This window comes from Arvicanthis niloticus, chromosome 20 (genome assembly GCF_011762505.2).
Source record: "Arvicanthis niloticus isolate mArvNil1 chromosome 20, mArvNil1.pat.X, whole genome shotgun sequence".
NCBI lineage: Eukaryota > Metazoa > Chordata > Mammalia > Rodentia > Muridae > Arvicanthis > Arvicanthis niloticus.
Window position 1 is genome coordinate 39,642,165 of NC_047677.1, and position 21,506 is coordinate 39,663,670.

The window sequence follows — 21,506 nt, forward strand, 5'->3', positions numbered from 1 at the left end:
CAGAATGACACCCATACCTGCAGCTTTTCTTAGTAGCTATCCATGGTTATGGCATCTTCATCCTGCTGGGTGTCCATTACAACTTAGGCTTTACCCTCATGGCTTTACCCATTGGCCTCTTGGGGCCTCCTTGAAGACCTTACAACTCTGTTATACATTGTGTGGCTCTCTGGAACCGTTATGCAAGATCCCGTGACCCCCCTCAGTCCCCCTCGGTCTTACATCTTTCATGTCGGTAAAACCATGTAGACAATACTGCCAAGTTCTGCCGCCAGCTTGGGATGGAACCTGGCCCCCTTGCACCTCAGTTGCTTGCCTCTGCTTCTGTGCACTGACCCTGTGGAAGTCTGGGCAGTTGCTTTCCAGGAGCAGGGAACCTTTCAGCAGTGCTCCTGGTGTCTCAGTTAGGGTTTCATTGCTGTGAGCAGACACCATGACCAAGGCAACTCTTATAAAGGACAACATTTAATTGAGGCTAGCTTACAATTTCAGAAGTTCAGTCCATTGTCATCATGGCGGGAAGCATGGCAGCTTCCAGGCAGACTTGGTGCTAGAGAAGCCAAGAGTTCTACATCTTGATCCAGAGGCAGCCAGGAAGAGAATCTCTTCCACCCTGGGTGGAACTTAACCATAGGACCTCAACACCTACCCCTACAGTGACATACTTCCTCCAACAAGACCACACCTCCTAATAGTGCCACGTCCCATGGGCCAAGCATATTCAAACTACCACACTTAGTTTAGACTGTCTCTTTTCAAATAAATTTGCATTTTCACATTGGAGGCTGATGCATGGGGTCCTGCTTCACTTCAGGGCACCTCTCTTTTCTTTTTGTCCCAGTCCCAAGCACAAGGTTTGTCTTTAACAATTACAGCCACATTTTCCCCTTGGGCCTTGGCTGAAGCTTTTGACTTGCTTGAGCCCTTTTCCTTAACAAACTGCACATCTTTTATGTCTGGATAAGAGCAGTGAGCAGTAGCCATGCCAAAGCCTGGATGTCATCTCCCCTTGAGATTTCTTCCCTGAAACAAATTAGTTGCTTAGTTTTAAAAATTCGGCCTCCCTCGTAGCCTGAGTTATTTGCCAGATCATAACTGAAATGGCCTCTCTCCCAGTGCCTCTCTGAAACCTAATGAGGTAGGCCTCCACTGTCCAATTTCTCTGGGTCTTCTGGTCCTCCAAACTCCCACCAGAGTGACTCATTGAACTGCCCCACAGTATTCATGAGCATTTCTAACCCAAAGTTCCAGACTCCTCCATATTCCTCCAACAAACCAGTTTCAAAGTTCTAGTACCACAGTCAGATCCATCAGAGGAACACACACACATACACACTACCACCACCACTACCTCATGCTACCCCCCAACCCCTGACCCTCATTCATGCTAGGACTTGTATGAGTTACTCTTCAGGTTGTCGAGACTAACATGCCAACAAATGCAGCTTAAGGAGAGAAGGGTTTATCTTGGCTCACGGTTTATAGTGCGGAAGTCGTGAAGGCAGGAGCTTGAGATAGCTGGTTACATTGTATCCAGTCAGGAAGCAGAGAGCGATGAAAGCTTATTCTAGCTTTCTCTTTTTAGTCAGTCTGTCCAAAGGTATCACCCTCATTTAAGATAGGTCTTTGCATCTCAATTAACTTAATCTCTCGCAGTGATTTGTTTGCAAAGGATTCTACATCCAGTAAGTTGCTAAGATTAACCAGATGGATCTTCTGTGAGCATCTTCCCCCACTTACCAGGCCTTCCCCCAGAGTTCATCAAGTAGCAGGCAGATGATGCCCCAGCTGCCTTTCCAGCTCTGACTTCTCTCTCCTGACTTCCTGTGTGATGGTGTACTCTTTAAACCTAACGTCCCCGAGCCAAACCTAGTCACTTGCAGCCAAGTTCCACTTTGAGACTCTCTGCTGTTGGTCAGATGTCATCCTCCACCAGTGTCTCAAATCTGTATTTGTCTGAACTCCTGACACTGTCATTGATAGCTATCCTGTTCTGCCATACTGTCCCCTTGCCCTATGAGTCAAATGTCATCATCCATCATGGCACTTAACCTTGGTCTATATGCCTCTAGATCTTTGACATGGCCTCCCTTGTTTGTTCCTCATCCAGGTCTTTTCTAAAATGCAGAACTCCTTCCTCCTGTGTTTTGCCACTTAGAGTTAGCCAGGTCTGTCTGTCTGTCTGTCTGTCTCTCTCTCTCTCTCTCTCTCTCTCTCTCTCTCTCTCTCACACACACACACACACACACACATACACACACACGTGTGCCTCCTTGTCCTTCTGTGCCCTGCACTGGTGTGGAACTTTCTGTGCACTAACTCCGCCTGGTGACATTCATATCAGGTTCTGCTCAGATCATGGAGCTTCCCCCTAAGGCTCCAGTTTCTGGGATAGGGGACATCTGCTGTGGCCTCTCTGTGCAACACCTCTCACCCCACCCTGGCTGCCAGTGTCTCGGTCCCCTTCCTCCTTGCACACTCAGCATAGGTTCCCCGTCACTTAAGGGGCTTTGGCAGATGATTGCTGAGCGATGTGAAGTGGGTGTTTTTAGAAGTCCTGTTTGCCAACGCCTCTGCCAGGGCCAAGGGTATTGCACGAGGGGCTGGGTCTCTACCAGCCACTGTTTGGGTTATTTTATGAAGGACAGACACTTGTTTCCTGGTTTTGTAAATAGCACCTGCTCTTAAGAAGAGTCTGACAGTATAGAAATCGGTCATGCTCTCCCTGTCTCTTTCTCTCAGATCTGTACTGCACCCTGGAGGTGGATTCCTTTGGATATTTTGTGAATAAAGCGAAGACTCGAGTCTACAGGGATACAACTGAGCCAAACTGGAATGAGGTGAGGTGCTGGCTTCTACCAGGATGTTTTCCACAGATCTTAATCTCCAGGGGCTCCCTAAGGGCTTCCCCGAAAGAAAGCTATGCTGTTGCCAGCATTCCTGGAATCTCCGAGGGGTTGGTGGGGGGAGGAAAGTGTGTGTTACAGCCAAGAGATCTTATCTCTCGGTCCCTGAGAGTCTCACCCACCCACCCCAGCACAGAGAAGGAACCTGTTTTTCCAGAGAAGTGTTTGAAAAGAATACTTTAAAAGGAATCTTGAATCCTGCTATGGCCTATTGTACAGTTGTTAGAGTTCTGTTTTTATTTTTTTCCTCAGAAGCTGGAATGACCTCATGTGGCTATTCTGGTTTCCAGAGTCCTTAGTCCCTGTTTGTCAGGGCTGTAAGTCTGGCCCTAGGACCTCCCTCGTTGTTTCCAAGGGCCCTGTGTGTTTGTCTTGAGATACCAGGTTTCTGTAGTCTGCCGTCTGTACTCCCCAAACCTTGGATCTTGTGAATGGAATGATCATATAGAGGCAGCGTGCATGAAGTCCTCAGACGTGTAAGCTGCCACTTCTGATCTCTGTGGTTGCTGTAATCCTAAAGAACCTTGCTTTAGTTGGCACAAGTGGAGCAGCCAAGCTACAGGGCTGCCTCCCAGCCCCTGCCCACTGAGGAATGAACAGTGAAGCACCAAGCAGCTTGGTCCCATCTACCTTGATCATGTCGCTAGTGGTGTGACTGTAGGACCAGATCCCAGGCCTTGCTACATAACATCCCCACATTGTCTGTCATTATACACGTTGTCTAAATAGGACAAAGGCTCCAAGGGTCCCAGTGGTTACCTCTCTGGACATCTCAGTACAAAGGGCCAAATATAAGCTGTGAGTAGCAGGATAAAGGCATTAGTGATACATTCTTGTAGTCCCAGTACATCCAGGTAGAGGCAGGAGAATTGCCTAGCCTTCAAGACTAGATTGGGCTACATAGTGAATAAAGTGAACTCCATCTTTAAAAAAAAAAAAAAAAAAAAAAAGCCACATGAGACCCATTGTGGGAGGCTTTTCAGAAAGCCAAGAGGGTTGGGGAATTGTGACCCTCACAGAGGCAACAAAGATGGATTCTAGGTAGGTTGCAAAAGGTAGGAGTCATCATTCCAAAGCTCTAGGGAAGCCTGAGAGATCTAGGTTACCTGGTGTGTACATGCAGGCCATCCAGGGAATTCACATACTCCTGACATATCTTCCCAGAAAGAGCTGCTCTCCCCAAGTAGAGCCAAGCATGCCCAGCTAGGGCCCTGAATGCCCAATCAGAGCCATGCATGCCCAACTAGAGCCAAGCATGCCCAACTAGGGCCAAGCATGCCCAACTAGAGCTAAGCATGCCCAACTAGAGCTATGCATGCCCAACTAGAACCACACATGCATAAGCACGGATGGACAATGCAGAATTCATTGGAGGCTATTAGGGTTCATAGAGGAGCAAGTTAGTTCCATGTTAAGCAGCAGACAAAGCTCAAGGGATCATTCCAAAGCCTTCTGTCCTGCCCACCCATGGATTACAGCTTATTTTAAAATAGAATTTACTGAAGCCGGAGCTTGTACTTCTGAACACTGAATTGTGCCCCTAACCTCCATTTCATTCTCCAATCTTAAGTTCACAGCAGAATTAAGAGAAAGGGCAAGAACTCACATGTATTCCCTACCGTTAAAAACCTCATATGATGTAATTTGCCTTCATCAGTAAAGCTTGCATCACCCAGAAGCTGCAGTCGATGTTAGACGTATACTTTGTGATTTTCACAAATAAACGGTGACTTGTGTCATCTGTTATGGTACAGCTATCCAGCCTTATCAAATTCCTTCTCTAATAGTCACCCAGTGCTGTTGGCATCAAGACTGTCCTTTGGAGTTAGACGCTGGTGTACCAAATTTGAAATAGATTTGAGAAGGATTTAAAAGCTTCCAGAAACACCCTGTCAGAGACCCACAGGGTAGTGACAGGAATGCCCACAGGAATGCTGATGAAGGTTCCAGGGCCAAATGAGGACTACCACTTGTTGTTGAGCCGTGGTTCAAACATGACATTGGGCTGCCCGTACTTGGTTGGACCTGTTTGTTCACGGGTAACTTTCTCTCTTTTGGGGAACCACAGGAGTTTGAGATCGAGCTAGAAGGCTCCCAGACCCTGCGGATACTATGTTACGAAAAGTGTTACAACAAAATGAAGATGACGAAGGAGGATGGCGAGAGCGCAGACAAGCTCATGGGGAAAGGCCAGGTCCAGGTGAGCCTGCCCCACCCCATCCAGATGCTCCATGGCCTCTCCCACGTGAGGCTGCTCAAGCAGCCGAACTCTTGGGATGGAGTGGATGCCAGCCCTGTCATGGATCTTTAATTTCTCTGTCTATTGGTTATATCCTGTCTTGTTCCCAAATCTCAAAGTTGTTTTTTGGGGTTTTTTTTGGGTTTTTTTGTTTGTTTGTTTGTTTGTTTGGTCACACTTGTTCTTGCAGCTGAAGCCATACTTTTTCTATGTGTGCTCCATCAGCCCACAGGCAGATGGTTAGATGGTGCCCTGGGCTAAAATTGGTTATAAAACCATCTCCCTTTGGAAAAGCAGGAGTGCCAGAGCTTTTCTGTCTGGGGTATAGACCCAGTTTCCCGCCCCTTTCCTGAACAGCATGCACACAGGTCCCCCAGAGGAGCCCTCAAGAAGGCCAAGAGAATGAGTCCCTATGGGCCCAGTGCAGGACTCCCAGTCCTGAGGAAGGCTATCTGGGCCCTCAGCCCCTTAGAAACTACACAGCCCCAGAAGCATTACCAAGGTTCGCTATTTTCTGCTTGATGCAAACTGAACCTGGGTCCTCTGCAAAAGCAGCAGGTGATTTTAACCATTGAGCTACCTCTCCAGTTCCAGTATTGGTCTTGGGGGGGGGGTCGGGGTTGTGGATGTTGTTGTTGCTGTTGTTTGCTTGGTTTGGTTTTGGTTTTTGAGACAGGATTTCTCCTTGTAGCCCTGGCTGTCCTAGAACTCACTCTGTTGACCAAGCTGGTCTCAAACTCAGAGATCCACCTGCTTTTGCCTCCCGAGTGCTGGAACTAAAGGCGTGCGCCACCACTGCCCGGCTCACTGTTGGTCTTTTTAAAGAACGTAGTGTTTGCACATCTATCAAGTGCCAGTTACAGATCTAATGACTGACACGATGCAGGTCCTTTGTTGTGTGCCACATTGACCTGTTTTTCTGTAGTATAACAAAATACTTGAGGTTGATCCCTATGAGAAAAAGGGTTTCATTTAGCTCAGTTTGGAGCTGGGAAGACCATCATATTGGTATTGGTAATGATACAGAAAGGGGAGGTTGCATCTCAAAACCAGAACCCAGGGAGTCGTTTGGGGGTCAGGCTCGATCATGCAACAGCTCGTCCACACTGCCTCCCAAAGAACTCTGGAGTCCCATGAGGGCTTTCCCTCCCCAAAAGAGCTCCTTTAGAGGCTTTATGACCTCACACTAGGTCCCACTTCTGAAAGCACCCATTATCTCCAGGCTGTCACATTGAGGGGTGTGCATATCCAGATTGTAACTCATGTTTTCCCTCTTGCTCACAGTAGGTCTTTTATAGGAGAAGGGAGAACCAAACCCAGGACCTTGCACTGTCAAGCAAGCATACTACCACTGTCCTACAGCCTCCATGCCTTTCTAAGTTGGAAACAGTCTTACTGATTTGCCTAGGCGAGCCTTGAACTCACAGACAAGCCAACTGCCTCAGCCTCCTTAGTAGCTGGGATCACACCCAGCTGCAGCAAGTCTTGGAGAACACACATTTGACATTAGGAGACACTTTCCCAAGTGTTTCAGGTCCTCGGGTGAGCAGTGCTGCCTGTAAACAGTTAGCACCAGCACCCGTTACTCTACCTTCCACCCCTTGGCATCTGCCCACATCCCAGGCCCTCATACCCTCTTGAAGCCTCAGGTACCCAGCTCACTTGAGGGTATAGAGAGAACATCTTGTGTATTGTATGGATGCCTCACTTGTCAATTAAAAACCTATGGTCTATGTCTTAGGCAGGAAATAGAAGGTGGGACATCAAGAGGAGAGAGAATTCTGGGAGAGAAGGAGATTCTCCGGGAAGGTGTGACAAGCTAGATGCAGAGTAGCTGAGCACAGGTAACCAGCCATGTGGCAAAATATAGGCTGGAATAAATGGGGTATTTTATATCCAGTGAGAGAAGAGCCTAGCTCCATGGCCAAGGTATTTGTAAATATATTTTTGAGTCTGAGTCTTATTTCTGTGAGCATGGGGCTGGAGGAAGAACCAGGGCTAACTTCTTTACAAGGGTGATCCCAAGATGCCATCAAACTGGGTGCCTAGCCCCTTTGTGGGTTTTTCAACTTCGCCAAGAGAAATTCAGGTCCCACTAGTTGTTGACTAAAATGACTTCCAGTTGTCACCTCGACTCTTGGGAACAGTTGGATTTGAACCAGGACCTCTAAGTACTACCACTAGAAAGCGAGGGGTCTCGGTGAGAAATCAACAAAGCTAGTTTACCAAATCAGCTTCTTTGAAACCAACCCCCTTGCTGTGATGAACAAAATGTTTCTGATGTGTTTGCTTTTCTGTCAGGCCGTCTGAGCGCCCCGCGCCAGCCTAGCAAAGAGAAGAGAATTTTCCAGTGCCAGAAAGCAGTGAAAGCAGCAAAGACAGATATACTCAGGGTACTTCCAAGAGGGAAGAGACACCTTTACATAGGGCAGGGATCAACTCCAGATACAGTGCAGGCAAGTGGGAATTTATAGCCAAAGAGCAGGGTAAGGGTCAGTGGGTGGAGATTACTAAGAGGAAACGCTGTGAGAGAAGAGGATTCTGGTTAGACTAGCCCAATGGGATTTTTTGCTAAAGGAGGGTCAGGTGAGTAGATATTACCTGATCAAAAGTAGGAGACAAAGAACCCAACTAAATATCAAAGATGGGGCAGGGCCCACACCTGTAATCCAGCCCTTTGGAGGTAGAGACAGGAAAAAATCCACGACTTCAAGGCTAGTCACAACCATGTAGTAATGAATTGAGGTCAGCCTGGGCTATAATAGTAATAATAATAATAATAATAATAATAATAATAATAATAATAATGATAAGAGAGACATAGCTTAGTTGATATGGAGGCTTGAATGATAATTCCAGAATCCACATTTTAAAAAGAAAGTGGGGGTAGGAGTGGGGGAAGCCCAGTGCGATGGAGCACTTGTAATCCCAGAGCTGGGGAAACTGAGGCAGGCAGATCCCTAGGGCTCTCTGGCCAGCCAGTCTATCTTACTCGACAAGTTCCAAGTCAGGGAGAGACCCTAACTCGCTCAATAAAAACAAGGTGGCTAGCACCTGAGAAATGACTCCTGAGGTAGGCCTTGGCCTCCGCAAACCTGTACACATACACAACGCACAAAATAAAGCACCCTCCCCCCAAAATTATATAGAGAGACAGGTTACATGTTCCTAGAAAACCCCATTTAACAGGATTCTTACTCAGATTGGGATTTTGCACAGGGCTGAAGCCATGTTGAACAAAGCTCAGAGTCTGAATAGTCTGGTAAGGAGGATAGTCTGTCTCTGTCCACCCCCCAACCCTGCTGAGCCCTGTGTAACCCAAGTGAGTCACAACCCCTCACCCTTCCAGCTTTGTGTTTTTGTATATCGACAGAGTGGGAGACATGATACATCTGCGGCTCGGTGACGTGTCACCCAGACCCGGTCAGCATTTGGTGCTGTTATTACTGTTACTATTTTGTCACCGTCATTGTCAGTGAAGAGGCACCGGAGACTGTCCAGCCCCCCAGTCACCACCACAGTCTGAGAGATGAATGGCCTTGGGAACTTCATTACACAGGAAGGAACCCAGGCACTTGAAAGGGGTCTAGATGAGTCATGCTCGCCTACACAGTGGCTGTCCTGTCTCCTGGCAACAAGGGCTGGTCCGTGTGACCCTAGGAGGAAGGAAGCAGAAGGAGGAGCAGTGTTTCACAGCCTGGCTCCGTTCTCCCACCTCCTGGCTTCTTCTCACCTGCAGATACTGTTTTCTGGGTTAGGTATAGTTGGGAAAGCCATCTGTGACTTGTCAGGGCCAGGCTTCCTGATGATGTCGATGCCTTCCGTGCGTGCTGTGTGGGACGGGTGCCTAGCTGTCCATTTCCTGCTGCTGGGAGTTGGTGGGGAATGCCAACCCTGGCTCAGAAACTGAGTAGAGAGACTGAGATGGAGAAGACGCAGTCCTGAATACCAGAGGGAGGATGGGAGGAAGTCCAGACTCAGGCAGGAGAGCAGGGCCCAAGAGAAGGGCCCAGAATGGAAACTGAGGCTCTGAGGCACTATTCATGCACAGACGACGACTAGGAGTGCCAGGCCCTCCTGAGGTTAAGATCCTGCCTCAGTGTGCTCCTTTTCTCCCTAAATGGTATTAAGGAACACTTAGTCCAAGAACCACAGCCGGAGTCTTTGGATTCTGCCCCTACTCTTTACATGGCTGTCCCAGTTGGCCTATCAAGTTCCCATTTCTCTTCCTGAAACTGGGGTTCCACAAGAGAAAGAGTAGAGGGCTCCCTCTTTCTGAACCCAGGATACATTAAATCCACATGCCAGAAAGACAAAGGAAAGTGGTGCCGCTGACCTGGACGTGGTCACCAGGATGGTGACACCTGTCAGAGAGTCACCAGCAAGACGAATATGAGCCCTCCTGTGCAGTTCGTACACAGGACCTTGGTCCTGTTCAAGATAGGTCCAAGCTTCTGTGGGTCATCTAAGCAAGCAAAGCCATCACCCACCAGAGCCTGGTGTATGCCCTGGTGTTGCCCTCATGAGGAAAGTACCAGGCTCCAAGAGTGCCATACCATGAAGACATTTGTCCACAGGCTTTGTGATTTCTAGAGAGACTCAAGAGAGATACTATAGATGTGCCAAAAGCCAGGGCCAGCCTGCCGTAAGGTCACACTGGCATCCTCAAATATCACTCATGGAGGGACCAGGTATGGGCGTAGGGAGACCTGCACAAGAAGGGACACTAGATGTGTCTTCAGGTTATACCCAAGGCCAGCAGTTACCCAGGATTCGGGAGATGCTTCAGCAGTCTGACAGCATGTGGTCAGGACAGGGACAGGATTCCCAAAAGCACTATATTAGAGATTTCGCCATGCCCTCTTCTCTCTCTCATCTCCATTCATAAACTTTCTAGGCTGCCAAATTCCCATAGCCCTGTTCCTTCCTGGAGACTAACGTTATACTGAGTCGTAGAATCTTGTCTTGTCCCATTTTTTTCCTCTTGTGCCATCTCTCTTAACCTATGTGTCCTGCTGGGTTATGTCTCAGGTTCCCACACAGACATCTGGGTAATAATAGCTTTTGTCCTTTTAGAGATGTGTCCTATTCTCCACATTTCGTATCCACAGAATCATGCCAGAGGTAATCTTCTGTGACTGGATTTTTTGTTTTCTTTTTTGGAAGTAGGGTGGGCAATGTTTTTTTTTTTTTTTGGTTTTGAGAAAGGGTTTCTCTGTATAGCCCTGGCTGGCCTGGAACTCACTTTGTAGACCTGGCTGGCCTCAAACTCAGAGGGCTCCACCTGCCTCTGCCTCCCAAGTACTGGGATTAAGGGTATGCACCACCACCACCCAGACAACTTTTTTTTTGTTTTTTTTTTTTTTGTTTTGTTTTTTGTTTTTTGTTTTTTGTTTTTTGTTTTTTGTTTTTTGTTTTTTGTTTTTTGTTTTTTGTTTTTTCAAGACAGGGTTTCTCTGTGTAGCCCTGGCTGTCCTGGAACTAACTCTGTAGACCAGGCTAGCCTCGAACTCAGAAATCCGCCTGCCTCTGCCTCCCAAGTGCTGGGATTAAAGGCGTGCACCACCACCGCCTGGCACAACTATTATTTTTAAGGGTTATCTTTTATTTTTATTATTATTATTATTATTATTATTATTATTATTATTATTATTATTGTATCATTAGTATTACCATTAGTAGCTAAATAAAATCACCCTGTCACGGCCCACATTTTTTGTCTCGCTGGTCACGTGGCTTACTTTCACCTTTATCATAGTTGGTGCTGCTGTGATCCCCTTGCTTGGTCTAATTCAATATGGACAATTGTTTTCCAGATGTAGGTAGAGGAGACTCCGGGGCCAGTTCAGTGCCTGCACTGATTGAACTTGGGCTTTCTCCTGCTTGTCCTGGTGTAGACTAGGCAGTCTTCCAGGCATATACCAGACCCGCTGACCTCAGCTGTTCTTCTGAGTCCCTGCCTGGTCCAGTCTCAGGGAGACAGTGTGGTACAGGTTTCCCTTCTGAGGCCACTGTGTGAGCACACACATGCTGGCTGCCTGGTGCCTGTGTGGAGCAGTGGCACCATGCAGCCACAAGGGCATCAAGGGCTTCAGCTTTCCCCTGCACTTCTGTTCCACAACCCTTCCCCCTCCGGTCTTCCCCGTCAGCCATCAAGTTTTTCCAAAGCCCAGCCTCCTGCCTGTGTATTTCTCTGAAACTTTAACTGCATAGGAAAGCATGCTAGCCTTTAATGTTTGCAGTGGAGCCCAGCCCGCCTCGCCCTGTTATTCTTTACAAGGGTTTCTGCTCTGCTAAGCATTTCTGTCCATTGAGGCGGATCCCGCTTCTGTGAGGGTTGACTGCTCAGACACCAACATGAGCTACAAATGGGGACTGACACCAGCAGCTCCAGGCAGAGTTAGATGCTAGGTCTCTACTTGAGAGTGAACCTTGTCCAGACCAGGAAGGCTCCAGCAGCTTGCCTGCAGGGAACCAGGCCGATAACTCAGGTTGCTCTCTGCCCTGATCCCTTTGGAGGCAGTACGTGTGATGTAGAAGTGTCAGCAGGCCTCTCAGACATTCTTTCAAGGCACTACCGGCTTGAGGCGGACTGACCAGCAACACACACGTTACTCAGTGTCTCTAAATTTGGACCGCCGGAAGCCACCACTTGAAAAGGAGACTCAACGTAAAAGGAGACTGTGACTTATCTGAATTCCCGTAACCAATAGACTCTGGAGCAGGAGCTGGTTTTCCCATATACTGACAAAAAAACAAACTGGAATGTATGGGTGATGGGAAACCCTGACCTTGGCTGGCCCAGCTGTAGGGTGGGGCTTCCCTGGGAGCCTGCTCAAAAGGAGGAGAGGCCAGGAACTCACCACTGCCCTGCCGTTCGGCTTCAGCTCCACAAGCCTCTTGCTGCCCGACCCCCATTGCCATGCAGGGCCTCATTCGGTTTTTCTACCCGAGCCGGGGAAGCCGGAGCCGGATAACCTCTGCTGAAAAACAGCTGTGTGCCCGAGGCACTGCCCTGTGGACTCACATCCGATGTCTGGTGTGCAGGGGCAAGGTGGGCCAGTCAGGACCTGGGATTTCCCAGGGGGTCCGGGAGGGGTGGGACGCAGTCACCCAGATGTGTCAGACAGCTGCTCTCTTCGACTTCACCTGATCTTTGAACTGCTCGTCCATGGCCTTTGTTGATCTGGGTTTCTAGGGGAGAGGGGTGTCATAATTCCTGTCCTAAGATGGGAAGGGAAGGATTTGTCTCAACTCAGTGTGTTTCTGAAGAAGGGAGGGACACTGTCCTTGGGCAGCCAAGACACAGGTAGGCCCTGGGATTCCTACAAGGAACTTCGAACCCAGGGCAGGGAGCTGCCCCACACCACAGATGCCCACCCTGAAAGGAGCTTAGTTCTTTGTAGAAAGAATCTGGGGGGGGGGGGGTAGTGATTGTTCCATAGACTCCTAATTTTGAGGTACTAAAGATAAAAACCAGGGTTTCTTGCCAACCAGGGTGAGCTCTACCACAGAGCCACCCCCCCCCCCCCAGTCTCAGATGGCGTTGTTTTTCAAAGACTCCCAGTTGTTTGTTCATCTAGCCTAGCTAGTGGCCTCTCCAAAGCCTCCTGTGACAGCTAATGGGTGCTCATCAGAATTAGGGACAGCGCTTCCACAGGTCAGGGGCTTGTGGCAGTTCGGAAGACTTGACTATTTAGGTGCCATTAAATGGTAGGTTAAGACTGGCTGCTGGACAGTGTTTACCGAGATCAAAGTTACAAGGGCACGGGGAGGCTTCATCTGATGTGGGGTGTCATACTATATCTTTCTGGGTGTGGTACAGGGTGAGCGTGGTTGTCAACTCTGGACAGCATTGCCTATCATGGTCACCACTGAAGTTGTTATAACCAGGTGTTTGGCCTCCATTCAGATCTAGCAGCACCTGTGACAAAGGGAGGTAGGACTTGGGCTCCATGTGGGGTCGGGGTGGGGGACAAGGCTCCTGGCTGTGAGCCGTGACACCCTAATAGGTCAGTTCCCTTCCCTGGCTACAGTAGGGCTCTGTTTTCCATGTTAGAGTGTAGAACAGCAGCAGTGTTGGCCATTGCCAGGCACAGCCTCCAAGCCGACCTGAGGGCCTTTTGTAATCATCCGTGTTTGGTTTCAGCTGGACCCCCAGACCCTACAGGACAGAGACTGGCAGCGGACTGTCATCGACATGAATGGAGTAAGTGCCCACAGGGTTCCGTGTGTGTCCGTTTCTCACTGAAAGTTAAAGCACACCCAGTTCCATCCAGAGCAGTCATGAAACTGCCAAGCCTAAGATGATTTCTGGGGAGGAGAGAGGGCCCCAGAGGGTGAAGGAAACCACCCCAGAGCAGGAGTGTGGTGTACAGGGCAGAGTGGGGAACCTCCAGAGCAGGAACAGTCTGTAGGAAGGAGTCCTCTTGAGTTAGTGTCTGATTGAAACCCAGACCCTGCACACTGTCCTGGAAGACCAGCAGAGCTACGGACCCTGGGACCAAACACACGTCACACACCACCTAAGATCCACTGCCATAGTCTTTGGCTAGCTCAGAAAAATGTATCCAAAAAGATTGGAACTAGAGCAGTTTTAGAGATTTTTTTTTTCTTTTTCTGATTATGGGATATTTGCATGTATATAAGCAGTCTTGGACAGGGGACCCAAATATAAATATGAAACCTATGTGCATAGCTGTGGGGGCGTAATTGTATGCATCTTAACTCATTAGCAGGGGGTCAGTTGAGTGTGGACCCTCCACATGTAACACGCTGGAGCTCAGGAGGTTTACGGTTTTGGAACAGTTTGGATTTCCAGGTTAGGATGTCCGACCTGTTCCCTTTCTTGTGGTGGGATCTATTTTGGTGTGGGGTAGCATTGTTCGGTTGTTTTGTTTTCTTTTGCTCTGTTCTCATGCTTCAAATTGATTGAACCCAGTACCTTGTACATATAATAAGTGTGTACACTACACACTCCAACCCTGTCTATTTTTCTTTATTTAAAAAAGAAAGGGAAATATTGACAATATGGGAGGAGACTGAGGAAACAAATGCTTTATGTCCCATACCACCCCTGGCTCTTACTGACCCACAGGGGCTTGCTGCACCTCGAGCTGGGACCTATTTGCCCTGGGGGTGAAAAGAGTTGTTGGGATAGGACCTTCAGGGGCCCTGAGATATCAGCCCACGAGCTCCAGAGCGTGAGAGACTCATGCTTTTCCCTTCTGCTGCAGATTGAAGTGAAACTCTCGGTCAAGTTCACCAGCAGGGAGTTCAGCCTGAAGAGAATGCCCTCCCGAAAACAGACCGGGGTCTTCGGTGTCAAGATTGCTGTGGTCACAAAGTGAGTGGTGAGAAGCGTGGGCTTATTCACAGAGGACACTCAGCAGGCGTGTCTGAGGGAAAGACTGGGCCTGTTCTCTCAGTGCATGGCCATGCTAGCTGGATGGGGTCTGACGTGAAGGGGTGACCCCAGGGACAACCGAGAGACTGTGAATCTTTGCTTAGTCACCTCCATTTGTTTAAAAACCAGCTCAGGAATGTCCTCTCCTCATGGTCAGGAACTGCCCAAGTGCAGGACTTGCTTCCCTCCAGGCCTGGGGTGTATTGTGATCCCACGCTCCTGTGGAATAATTTGAACCTCTGCCCCTTTGTCATGAGCCCGTTGCCAGGAGATGCCTGTTTGTTGGTTTGAGGATAATTCTTGGGGAGACAGTCCACTTCCTCCCCGATTTCATTCACTTCCTCAGGATGGAATACTGACTACATCACTCATGGCCCAGGCGCTGATAGAGTCTGGTCCTAGCTCTTTCCAGAAAACAAGGATGTACACTTTGGGAAGGAAGACACCCCCTGCCTCTCCCATGTAACTACATGTTGGGGCTTGGAAAGGATTTGGTGGTGCTTCTGAGTCTGGCTATATAAGTAAAACTAAGCTCACACCTCCATTTAGCACTGGTCTCTGTCTTCAAAGCATTCTAGATCCAGAGTTGTACCAGGAGGTCAGAGGTTGTCATTAGAAAAAGCATTTGAAATGGCAAGGTACCTACTTGGGTAACTCTGAAGAATTGTATGTGCATGTCTTGGTTAGGGTTGTTACTTCGATGAAGCACAATGACCAGAGAAACATAGGTAGGAAAGAGTCTATTCAGCTTACACTTCCATATCGCCATTCAATGAAGAAAGTCAGGGCAGGATACTGGAGGCAGGAGCTGATGCAGAGGTCATGGGGGATGCTGCTTACTGCCTTGCTCCTCATGGTTTGATCAGAACCCAGGATCACCAGCCCAGGGATGGTACCACCCACAATGGGCTAGGTCCATCCCATGATCACTAGTTAAGAAAATGTCCTGCAGGTTTTACCTACAGCCCGATTTTATGGAGGTTTTTTTATTTTTATTTTTTTTCAGTTGAGGGTCACTCCTTTCAGATAACTCTAGCTTGTGTCAAGTTGACATAAAACTACCAGCACACAGCAGATGCAAGTGCCTGCCCTGTGCAAGACAGCTCTCAAAAGAACCCAGGGGATTGACTGCATAGCAGTCAGGAATCTGGGCTAATACCTTGTTCAACTTCCCATCTAAGAGGTGAGAGGTTTTTTGGGGGGTTTTTTTTTGTTTTTTTTTTTTTTTTTTTTTTTTTTTTCAGGGCTCCAGGAAGCTTTTGGTTCATTCACAGCCCAGGATCTATACTTCCTAGGTCAGTGTCACCTAAAAAAGCCTCCTACGTTAGGGATCTAGCTTAGAGTACTTACCTGGCATCTGTAATGTAAGGTATGCTCTGATTGTCCTCCTGCACCAGGGAAGAAAATAACACAGCCTCCTGACCTTCCCCACAGGGTCATACGTAACTTGAAATGTGATTGGATGCTTTTGATTCTTAGAAAGTTCCTGATAAAATATATGCAACATACCTGAGAACTCAGTAAGGAACGCTTGACCAAGCCCTCAAACCCTAGACACTTTCCTTTCCCCCTGCAGGAGAGAGAGGTCTAAGGTACCTTACATTGTGCGCCAGTGTGTGGAGGAGATCGAACGCCGGGGTATGGAGGAGGTGGGCATCTACCGAGTGTCTGGAGTGGCCACAGACATCCAGGCACTGAAGGCAGCCTTTGATGTCAGTAAGTATTGCCCAGCCAGTGTGGAACAGATGGTGGTGTCCATACTGAGACTCCCAAAGGGCCTAGCACATCACACTAATGGGTTCCAAGTCAGCTTTATCTACATAGTGATTCCCTGTGTCAGATAGATGATGGATATTGATGATTAATAACTAACACACCTATAATCTCAGTATTTGGGAGGAAGAAACAAGAGAGTTGCTGCAATGTCAGGGCCAACCAGGGCTGTAGAGCAAGACCCTGTCTTAAAAGAAAAATAAGTAAAATAAAAAGACTTGAGAGCTAATGTGGTCTGGCCATGTTGGTAGGTGTTAACCTCTGTAGTTGCGGCTACTCAGGAGATTGAGACAGGATCGTTTGAGTTTAGGAGTTCAGGTCCCACCTAAAAAATTTCACATCTCAAAAGAAAAAAAAGAAACTGGATGGGCAGATGGCTTAGGAAAGAGCACATATTGTTCTTGCACAGGGCCCAGAATAAGTTCCCAGCACCCACAGTATAGCTTACAACCACTTGTAACTCTGGTTACAGACGATCCAGAGTCCTCTTCTGGCCTCTGTGGGTACTGCATGTGCCTGGTGCACATAAACTCATGCAGGCACACACAGATACATCAAAATAACAAGTAGCTCTTTTAAAAAGAAGCGAATCCTTCAAAGGTCCGGCCACAACCACCAAGCTGGACCATGGCTGTCTTTGGGATGTTGCCTGATGGCTTGGAGTAGACAGGAGATGCTAAATCCCAGTATCATTTGAGTATGGCCCACTTAAGGGTGGTATGGGACAGTGGCATGGATATGACCCTGGTGCTGTCTTGTTTCTCTCCCTGTCTCCAAGCCCCTCCCACTCTGTAAGGGAGACCCTCAGACCCTCAGAGGGCCAGTCTTAGTTAAGGTTTCTATTACTGGGATAAAACACCAAGAGCAAAACCAATTTGGGGAGGAGAGAATTTATTTAAGCTCAGCTCACAGTCTGTCATGGAGGGAAGTCATGGCAGGAACTCGAAGCAGGGACCTGGAGACAGAAATTAAAGCCAAAGCCATGGAGGAGAGCTTGTTCCTCATGGTTTGCTCAGTCTGCCACCTTATACAACCCAGGAACACCTATCCAAGGATGGTGGGTGGGGCCCCCAGTGGTCTAGACCCTTACCTGTCAGTCATCCACCGAGAAAAGCCAGCAGGCCAATCTAAACTTTTTTTTTTTTTTATCAGATGGGGTTCCCTCTTCTCAGATATATGTAGGTTTGTTTCAGCTTGACAAAAGCCAACCAGCATAGGGTCCTTTCTCAGCATCCCCAAAGAACAAGCAGACAGAAATAGGACCCAGTAGGGATGCTGTACTTGCAGAGTCTTTATACCAACATCTTGGCCTGGGGCGTTAAGGACCCAGCACTCCTTGATGAGACTTGCTGTCCTTCCTCAGCTTCTCTGGGCAACCAGAGCAGGCCTTCTGTCTTAGATAGGGTTTGTATCGCTGTGAAGAGACACTGTGACCACAGCCACTCTTGCTAAGGAAAGCATTTAGCTGGGGCTGCCTTACAGTTCTGAAGTATAGTTCATGTGCTGTCATGGCAGGAAGCATGGCAGCATGCAGGTAGACACTGGAGAGGAGCTGAGAGTTCTACATCTGGATAGGCAGGCAGCAGGAAAAGAGAGTGAACCACAGGGTCCGGCTTGAGCTGAAACCTCAAAACCCATCCCCTGCGTCACACTTCCTCCAACAAGGTCACACCTCCAATAATGCCACTCTCTTATGAGTATGTGGGGGCCATTTTCATTGAAATTACTACACTGGCTCTCTGGGGATAGAGAATCAGAGGCTATCTAAGTCCTAAGAAAACACCTAGTGTGACCACTTAAGTGACCCAAATAGTCCCAATGCCTTCCAGTAGAAGCTGCCACCTGGGCAGCTGTTTTGTACAGAACAAGTCCTAGCCAGGCTCCATGAGCTAACTCTGTCTTCTCCTGCCCTGCCTGCCTCTGCAGCCGGCGGCCGTTTATGGAGCAGAGCAGAGGTGTGGAATACACTTACGTCCCAGCAACCCTGCCCAGACACAGTCACACAGATGCTTGGGGAGTGCAGGGGGCAGAGGGGAGAGAAACCTACATAAAGGGGTTGGGCACACACATTTGTCAGCATGATGGTAACTGCAATAACCCAGGCAGGTTGCTGAGGCCCAGACCTGGGATCCACATGGGAGGCTCCATTTTCTGCGTTCTTCCCAGATAACAAGGATGTGTCCGTAATGATGAGCGAGATGGACGTGAACGCCATCGCTGGCACGCTGAAGCTCTACTTCCGTGAGCTGCCCGAGCCCCTCTTCACTGATGAGTTCTACCCTAACTTCGCAGAAGGCATTGGTGAGCATCGACGGCCCCGGCCTCTCCCCTTTGCTGGCACCATTAGGAGAGGGAATCAGACTGTTAACCCTGTTCCCAACCTGAGACAGTTGGCTGTGCAATAGAGGGGTGGGGGGGTGGAGGGGGGAACAAAAAAACCAGGCCATCTGTGGATTCTCTGACAGGTGCCTGTGTCCTCTCCTCTCAGTACCACTAGAGGGTAACCAGTCTGTATGGCCATGGGCGTGCCCAGCTCTGGGATCCTGGTAGCTGCAAGGAACCCAGGTCCTGGCCCAGTCAAGCAGAGATTCAAACCCAGCCTTGACGATGGTGCCCAACTAACACAGGAGACAGACATAGCCCTTACCTCACCCTTAGGGTGTAACCCAACCTGTAGGGCCGGTTCACCACAAGACCTGGCCTCTCAGTCCTGAAAGTGCCCCTAGGTTGCACGTGAAAATAAAGGAAGCTCTAAGGGGCTGGGGGGGCGCGGGACTCTTTCTATGTGCTTACAGCAGCAGATAGTGCCCTCCCCCACCCCCTCAGCACAGCCCTACCCATTCATAAGTATCAGCTCTCAGGATACCTGTGGTACAGGTGCCTGGTTTGCTGTTGCTCGTTTTTGGTGAGAGAAGGCTTTTCGGGTATCTCCCATGCTACATAAGCCACTGCCACCACAGGGTCTTCCTCAGTGGGAGTTAGTCTAACTGTGCAAGTGACCCGGGACAATACCGGGGGCCTGATGAACTCCACAGCGTGTTCCAGCATAGACTCCGGGTGTTTCATCTGACATCCTCACGAGAGATCTCGGGACTGTGCTCTGACCCCGGGAACTGATCTCCCTCCTTCTGTAGCTCTTTCAGACCCTGTTGCAAAGGAGAGCTGCATGCTCAACCTGCTGCTGTCCCTCCCAGAAGCCAACCTGCTGACCTTCCTCTTCCTCCTGGACCACTTGAAAAGGTAGCACCTGTTCCCCCATGCAGCCCCAGACCCCAGGAAACCAGGCGCCAAGGGCCTTCTCTCCTGCTCAGATCTACAGTTAGTTCCCATGCTAGAGGCTAGAGCCAATGCTGTCCCTCTCCTCGGCACCGTGACACTAAGCCACAGCCAGCGTTGCACTTGAACATGTCCTTCACTCCCAGATCATGGCCCAGAGCTGTCCTGGCTCTGCACTGGCCTTGGGTTCTCTCGATCCCAGGCTCCTCAGACTCTGGGGGTGGAATCTTTACATCCCACCCTGAATGTGATGTTGAAATAACACCCTCTGCTCTGGCTTTACACAGGGTAGCTGAAAAGGAGACGGTGAACAAGATGTCCCTGCACAACCTCGCCACGGTCTTTGGCCCCACGCTGCTTCGGCCCTCAGAGAAGGAAAGCAAGCTTCCTGCTAACCCCAGCCAGCCCATCACCATGACTGACAGCTGGTCCCTGGAGGTCATGTCCCAGGTATAGGAAACAGGCTGTAGTCCATGTTACCCTGACTTGACACTTAGTGGGTAGACAGCCTCGGCCTATTCCAGCATGAGCCATTCGCATCTCAACTACAGAGGCCTACCTGCTATCACTGAGAGGGCCAGGAAGAGCCCTGTACTTCGCTAGATTTAAGGGCCCAAGGCCCCGCCCACCTGCTGGGCTTTCAATCTCAGGTCTAGTCACCAGCAGGGTCTCTTAGTATCTGAGCTATGTAAGCCGAGACAGGTTTCCCACCAGCAACCCTCTTACGTGTTCGCCTCTCCCTTCTCTCGGGAACAGGTCCAAGTGTTGCTGTACTTCCTGCAGCTGGAGGCCATCCCTGCCCCCGACAGCAAGAGACAAAGCATCCTGTTTTCCACTGAAGTCTGAAAGCCTGGTGTCAGTCATCTCATTAAGAGACTTACAGAATGACCTGGAAACCTGTGACGAGAGAACCCACCCACGGGGCGGGAATGAGACCCTTCCTGCGGTGTAATTTAGCCATTCCGAAGCTCTGGGCCATCTGCCAAGAGACAAGTCCCCAAAGCAAAAGGCCAGGGGGCCTACACGAATCCAGGTGTGTCTGCAAGCCCCAGGCTGGCCCCAGACTGTACTTTTTTCCTTGTTGCCACCAGAGGGCACCCCAAGCCAGCCCATCTGCAAGCCTGCGGACAAGGGGAAAGAGGCGGAGAAGAGAAGTGGTTTTTACAAATCTAATTTATCAGAGTTTTAAAAAAAAAAAAAATCTCTACTGGATCATTTGTTCCGATGCACCCTCTCTGGGGAATAGGGACACCATCAGATCCCATACTATTGTGTCTTGAATAAACACTGCTGCTGTTTCGTATTGTGGGGGCCACAGCCATGTCCCTCTGTATAGGTGGGGGTGCCTTCACTATCCCCTGACTTAGAAACTCCGCTGTATGTGTGACAGGGTCTGAGATGCCGAATCAACACTGTAACACCCTCAGCCCTTGTTCTGTCTTCCCAGAAGGATGTCTGTGCAGAAGTAGGTCAGGCTCCTCTCCGCTGATAGTCTTCTTTTGGCTATTTATCCACCTCTCAGGAGTGTGCTCCTTCGCAGCCCGGAAGTATCCAGGGACCTGACACAGGGAAAGGAGACCTTGGTCATCACGCACCTTACAATTCCTTCTGTGGAGAGAGTGGCTGTGCCCATTGATCCTTACTGCCTGCCTGGCATTGGCGCTCCCTTCTGTCTTACAAAGGCTGTGATTTCTCTGGCCTGGCTCTGACTGCCGTCTCTGTCCCTCATTGCCCCACATAAGAGATCACTCCGTTTCTTTGCACCCGACTGAGCAGACTCGGTTTACCTTTCTAAGACGTCTCTGCTCTGAAGCAGCAGCTTCCTCTAGTGGCTTGTTTTAATACTTTGATCCGAAATAGCTTTTGATACTTGAATATTTTTAAGTTTTATACATAGTTTCTAATT

General features: G+C 49.1%; 1 protein-coding gene across 1 annotated transcript in view; it reads left to right on the top strand.

The window, feature by feature from the left end:
- The window catches only part of Bcr (BCR activator of RhoGEF and GTPase), a 124,435-nt gene extending 103,532 nt beyond the window's left edge, over window positions 1-20,903 (top strand). The window contains exons 15-23 of the mRNA XM_034524076.2: window positions 2,743-2,840; window positions 4,975-5,106; window positions 13,295-13,354; window positions 14,382-14,491; window positions 16,128-16,267; window positions 18,491-18,625; window positions 19,459-19,564; window positions 19,888-20,050; window positions 20,357-20,903. Coding sequence (XP_034379967.1) covers window positions 2,743-2,840; window positions 4,975-5,106; window positions 13,295-13,354; window positions 14,382-14,491; window positions 16,128-16,267; window positions 18,491-18,625; window positions 19,459-19,564; window positions 19,888-20,050; window positions 20,357-20,446 — 1,034 coding nt within the window. The 3' untranslated portion in view covers window positions 20,447-20,903. The remainder of the gene's footprint in view (window positions 1-2,742; window positions 2,841-4,974; window positions 5,107-13,294; window positions 13,355-14,381; window positions 14,492-16,127; window positions 16,268-18,490; window positions 18,626-19,458; window positions 19,565-19,887; window positions 20,051-20,356) is intronic.
- The last annotated feature ends 603 nt before the right edge of the window (window positions 20,904-21,506 follow it).